This window comes from Mandrillus leucophaeus, unplaced genomic scaffold (assembly GCF_000951045.1).
Source record: "Mandrillus leucophaeus isolate KB7577 unplaced genomic scaffold, Mleu.le_1.0 Scaffold11, whole genome shotgun sequence".
NCBI classification, from domain to species: Eukaryota; Metazoa; Chordata; class Mammalia; order Primates; family Cercopithecidae; genus Mandrillus; species Mandrillus leucophaeus.
The window spans coordinates 859126-864945 of record NW_012099209.1 but is presented as its reverse complement, the minus strand read 5'-3'; the positions used below and the strand labels follow the sequence as shown (position 1 = coordinate 864945).

Sequence of the window (5820 nt, the reverse complement as noted above, 5' to 3'; positions counted from 1 at the left end):
ACTCCCCGGAAAGGATCCTCCGCCAGAGAGACGGCTTGAACAGAAGAGCTAGTGACATCAGAAGCACACCAGGGGGGTGGTAACTAGCAGTCTGCATCTGGGGCCTGGCTGACCCCAGAGAGACGGCCCTTTCCAATTCCTAGACTGGTTCTAGCCAATTCCTAGAGATGGTTCGGGACTTGCCTTCCATATGCAAACCAACTAGTCCAGAGCCTACACCCCAGCCACCTCCTCTGTAGGGCTCTCACACTCCAGCCCACTATCCCCTGCTCTCATCACCCCAGGCCCTGGCACCTAACAACAAGGGGCAGCCCTTATGCCCCAGAGCCCATTGAAATAATTCAAACAAGCCAATCCTAAGCCAGCTTACTCTGCCTAGCACATTCCGATGCATGAAAATCACAATAAAGGTTCCTGCCTCTCTCCGCTCCCTTTTTCCCTCTCTCCCTCAGTCTCCTGACGCGTTCCAGTGCTTCCCCCTGTGGCCTTCCATGGCATTGCACCCTCTTTAGGGAACTGTGAGTAACAAACTCTCTTTCCAAGGGCAGTTGCATCCTGACCAGTTGGCCTCGCAGTACCTGAATAATAACAACTATCAGAAAACCTCCACTTTTTCTCTTTAGAGGCAGGGTCTCTTTCTGTTGCCCAGGCTGGAGTGCAGTGGTGCGATCATAGCTCCAACTTGTGGGCTCAATTGATCCTCCCGCCTTAGCCTCTCTAATAGCTGGGACAACAAATGTGTGCCACTGCACTTGGCTAATCTTTGTTTTTGTTTTGTTTTGTTTTTGTAGAGAGGTGGCCTTGCTATGTTGCCCAGGCTGATGTTGAACTCCTGGGCTCAAGCAATCCTCTTGCCTTAGGCTCCCAAAAACCACTGGGATTATAGACATGAGCCACCACACCTGGCCTGAAATTTCTTTCTTTCTTTTCTTTTCTTTTTTGAGACGGAGTCTCTCTCTGTCATTCAGGCTGGAATGCAGTGGCATGATCATAGCTCACTGCAGCCTCAAACTCCTGGGCTCAAGTGATCCTCCTGCCTCAGCCTCCTGAGCAGTTGGGACTAGAGGTGAGCACTACTATGCCTGCTTGGCTGATCATTTTTTTTGTAGAGAGAAGGTCTTGCTATGTTGCCCAGACTGATCTTGAACTCCTGGGCTCAAGCAATCCTCCCACCTCAGCCTCCCAAAGTATTGGGATTACAGACGTGAGCCACCGCGCTTGGCTCAAAACCCACATTTTCCAAACAAAGGCCCCCTCCCACAGACCAACCAGCTTCCCCGCTCACCTCCAGCACGGGGCCAGCACCCAGGATGGTCCTCTCGACGCCGCTGGCATAGCCCTTCTGGCTGAGGGCGGTGAGGCAGTGGATGAGGAAGTTGGTGCTCTGGGTCTTGCCAGAGCCGCTCTCGCCCGAAATCACGATGCACTGGTTCACGCGCTTCCTGAGCATGGTGTAGTAGGCCACGTCGGCCAGCGCGAAGACGTGTGGCTCCAGCTTGCCCAGCTGCTGGTTCTCATACATCTTCACGTACTTGGGGTTGTAGATGGGCAGGAACTTAAAGGGGTTGATAGCCACCAGGATGCTCCCCGCATATGTGTAGATCTTTTGTTGCAGGAAGCGGTGCTTGAGGTTCTTCAGGAGGTTGCCCTCGGTCAGCTCAGGGAGGTTACACAGGTCATCAAAGTCCGCCTGCTGCCGTGGCAGGAGGCCACGCTCCACTAGGCGTCGGGTGGCCGTGGCCTGCGCCACCAGCTGCATGTGCACGTACTTGATGGTCCCGTCTGCATTGCGCTCCTGCAGCAGGAAGTAGTAGCCATCCTCCTGCGGGTGCTCGTCCTGCGCCCGCCGGGGCCACAGCAGCACCCGGTGCACAGGCGAGTCGTTGGCATCCAGCACCCATTCCTCGCCGCCCGACTCTTTGACTTCCACCAGCACGTAGCATTTGGTGCCGTCCAGTCGCAGGCTGGCGATGGCGTCCTTGATGACGTCCGAGGTGGTGCTGTCCTTGGTGGCGGTCACGCGGCACGAGGCCTGGCTCTCCGTGGTGGACAGCTGGGGGTAGATGTGCAGGTGGTAGGCCGCCTGCTCCCGGCGGCCCGAGCTGCCTGCCTCTTTCACACTCATCCTGCCGGCCGCCTGGCTTCAGCATGCCTCCCAGGCTCGGGGCGCGCGTGTACTGGAGCTGGAAGGGAGGTCAGAGCCAGGCACAATCAGAGAGGTGGGGGGAAGTTTAAGGGGCATGTGGAGTCCCACTCCTGGGCAGATAGCACCTGACCCAATGCTGGAGTTCCCCGCCCGACTAGGCTCACCCAAAAAGCCAGAGGCAACCAGTCACGGCATCCCGTGAGGGTCTGTCTGTCCTTCAACATGACCTCAGGCTCATGCAGTGGCTCATGCTTATAATCCCAAAACTTTGGGAGGCCAAGGTGGGAGGATTGCTTGAGGTCAGGAGTTTGAGACTAGCCTGGGCAACATAGGAAGACCCCATCTCTACAAAAAATAAAGACATGGTGGTGCTCAACTGTGGTCCCAGCTCCTCGGGAGGCTGAGGTGGGAGGATCACTTGAACCCAGGAGATCGAGGCTGCAGTGAGCCTTGATTATACCAGCCATGCTCCAGCCTGGGTGACAGAGAGAGACTCTGTCACTTAAAAAAAAAAAATTTTTGATAGTGGTTTTTACAAGTGACATCATCAGACAACCCCCAAGATCTGACCCTTCCCCCTGAGTTTGCTCCATCCCAGCCCCCATCCCACCCCATCCAGAGGCAGCCTTTCAACTTTGAAGCCCAACAGCCATGACCCTCTTTCTGCTATGCCCTTCCCAGCCCACATCCTTCCTGACCTCATCTCTGAATAAACCTCCCCAGCAGCTCCCCAAGCAGATGAAGGCTCGGCCCCACAAGCCTTGGCCACACACCGGTAACAGTGAGAGGCATGTGGGGATGAGCAAGACTGAACCAGTCCTGAAATTTGGGATTCCCAAAACTCCAGGGTCCTTGAAACCCAACCTAGGAAGACAAAGTCTGGGAGAGCCACAAAAAACGCACTCAGGCAAATGGCTTAGAGGGCGGTTGCTTCTGAAGCCACAACTCCAGTCTACTGGGGAGAAGAACATCAGGCAGGCCCAGGCAGGGGGCATCCTGCAGGAATATGGTCGGTGCTCCCAAGATTGCCAAGGTCACGGGCAACAAGGAAAGACTGAGGAGCCAGCTGTCCAAGACCACAGGAGACTCGCAATGCGATAGGACTCCCCGGAAAGGATCCTCCGCCAGAGAGACGGCTTGAATAGAAGAGCTAGTGACATCAGAAGCACACCAGGGGGGTGGTAACTAGCAGTCTGCCAATACCAATTTCTTTTCTTTTCCTTTTTTTTTGTTTTTGAGACAAGAGTCTCAAAAGGTTTTTTGAGACAGGGTTTTGCCATGTTGGCCAGGCTGATCTCGAACTCCTGACCTCAGGTGATCTGCCCACCTCGACCTCCCAAAGTGCTGGGATTAGAGGGGTGAGCCACCACGCCCAGTCTACAAGTGCAGGTTTCTTATATACATATATTGTGTAGTGATGAAGTCTGGGCTTGGCTTTTCTTTCTCTTTTTTTTTTTTTTTTTTGAGATGGAGATTCGCTGTTTGTGGCCCAGGCTCTAGTGCAGTGGTATGATGTCAGCTCACTGTAACCTCCGCCTCCCGGGTTCAAGTGATTCTCCTGTCTCAGCCTCCCAAGTAGCTGGGATTATAGGCACCCGCCACTAAGCTCAGCTAATTTTTTTTTGTATTTTTAGTAGAGACAGGGTTCTACCATGTTGGCCAGGCTGGTCTCCAACTCCTGACCTCAGGTGATCCGCCCTCCTCGGCCTCCCAAAGTGCTGAGATTACAGACGTGAGCCACTGTGCCCGACCTTTTTTTTTTTTTTTTTCCTTGATAGAGACAGCCTCATTATGTTGGCCAGGTGGCCTTGAACTCCTAAGCTCAAACGATCCACCTGCCTAGGCCCCCTAGAGTGCCGAGATTATAGGCACGAGTGACTGTGCCCAGCCAAGTTTATTCCTAAAATATGCATTTGCTTCTGAAGGTTGCAAGAAAAAGAAATGCTGGTGCCAGCCCACCTGGGGGCTTGGAGCAAGAGCCATAAATGCGGCACGAGTCAACCAAGAATGGCTGAGGGTGTGAAGATGGGGCCCAAAGACAGGCAGGAGAGGCTGGTACGCAAACAGACGTGAGCGCAGAGGTGAATCCAGCGCAATGGTTAAAAGACACACAGTAGGAGTGATTATCCTAAAGAACAAGAGAAGACATTAGGGGAGTGGGAATATCTAAGAGGGGTTCTGAGTCCAGGCGCAGTCACTCGCACTTGTAACCCCAGCACTTTGGGAGGCCAAGATGGGTGGATTGCTCGAGGACAGGAGTTCAAGACCAGTCTGGCCAACACGGTGAAACCCTGTCTCTACTAAAAATACAAAAATTAGCCGGGCGCAGTGGCAGGCGCCTGTAATCCCAGCTACTTGGGAGGCTGAGGCAGGAGAATCACTTGAACCCGGGAGGTGGAGGTTGCAGCGAGCTGTAATTGTGCCACTGCATTCTGGCCTGGGCGACAGAGTAAGACTCCATCTTGAAAAAAAAAAAAAGAGGGGTTCTGAAGGATGAAGAGGAGTTCGTTCATGAGGTGAGTAAGAGAGTAAAGGATAGTATGATAGGCACACCACCTGTTTTTATAAATAAAGTTTTATTGGAAGGCAGCTTTGCCCACTCATTTCCTTATTGTCTGTGGCTGCTTTTGCTACAAGAGCAGAATGAAATAGTTCAGGTACAGACTGAATTTTTACTATCCAGCCCTTCAAAGCAAAGGTTTGCTGACCTCTGCCCTAAAGAGAAGCATGACTCAGCACTGTGTCTGAGTGGGGTCAGGGCCACCAGAGGCTCTGGGAATTCCTGCAGAAGTGTTAGAAGGGCTGAGGCTGAAAGAAACGATAACTTATGAGGCTGAGGCAACAGTTCACACAGGGATAGGGAGTGGCGATAGGGAAGAAGGCTGGGGGACATTTAACTCTTAAAACTTTCCCCCAAGTGAGTAAGTAACTATCATGTTTTCTTCCAGGGAAACAGATATACACTGTATATAGCTTAATGAAATTTGGATTGTCTTATTCATTCAGTTGTAAAACCTAATTCTTCCCTTGACATGTCAGTGCATTTGAATGTTCCTCCAGGTCATGAGATAAAGCCTTGAGAGGCAGGTTTGGTTTTTTTTTGTTGTTTGCTTCTATTTTTATTTTATTTACTTAAGACACGGCTTGAGCAACAGGGCGAGACGCTGGTTTTTTTTTTTTTTTTTTTTTTTTTTTATGCAGTCTCAAAAAAAGAAAAGGAATCTTGGGAATAAAACTGTGCCTTTTCTTTGCAGCAAGAGATTTTTTTTTTTTTTTTTGAAATGGAGTCTTGCTTTATTACCCAGGCTGGAGCACAGTGGTGTGATCTTGGCTCACTGCAACCTCCGCCTATCGGGTTGAACCGACTCTCCTGCCTCAGCCTCCTGAGTAGCTGGGATTACAGGCGCCCACCACCATGCCTGGCTAATTTTTATATTTTTAGTAGAGACGGTGTTTCACCATGTTGGCCAGGCTGGTCTCGAACTCCTGACCTCAGGTGATCCGCCCTCCTCGGCCTCCCAAAGTGCTGGGATTTACAAGCGTGAGCCACCATGCCCAGCCGAGACTCTATGTCTTAAACAACAACAACAACAACAACTATCTGAACGAGGCAGCTCTTCCACTTTTTAATGTTTTGAGACAGGGCCTCACTCTGTCACTCAGGCTGGAATGCA

At 51.8% G+C, this 5820-nt stretch overlaps 1 protein-coding gene across 1 annotated transcript in view; it reads right to left on the bottom strand.

The window, feature by feature from the left end:
* MYO9B (myosin IXB) overlaps positions 1-2181 on the bottom strand; it is a 144931-nt gene extending 142750 nt beyond the window's left edge. The window contains exon 1 of the mRNA XM_011991046.1: positions 1286-2181. Coding sequence (XP_011846436.1) covers positions 1286-2125 — 840 coding nt within the window. The 5' untranslated portion in view covers positions 2126-2181. The remainder of the gene's footprint in view (positions 1-1285) is intronic.
* Positions 2182-5820: the final 3639 nt, after the last annotated feature.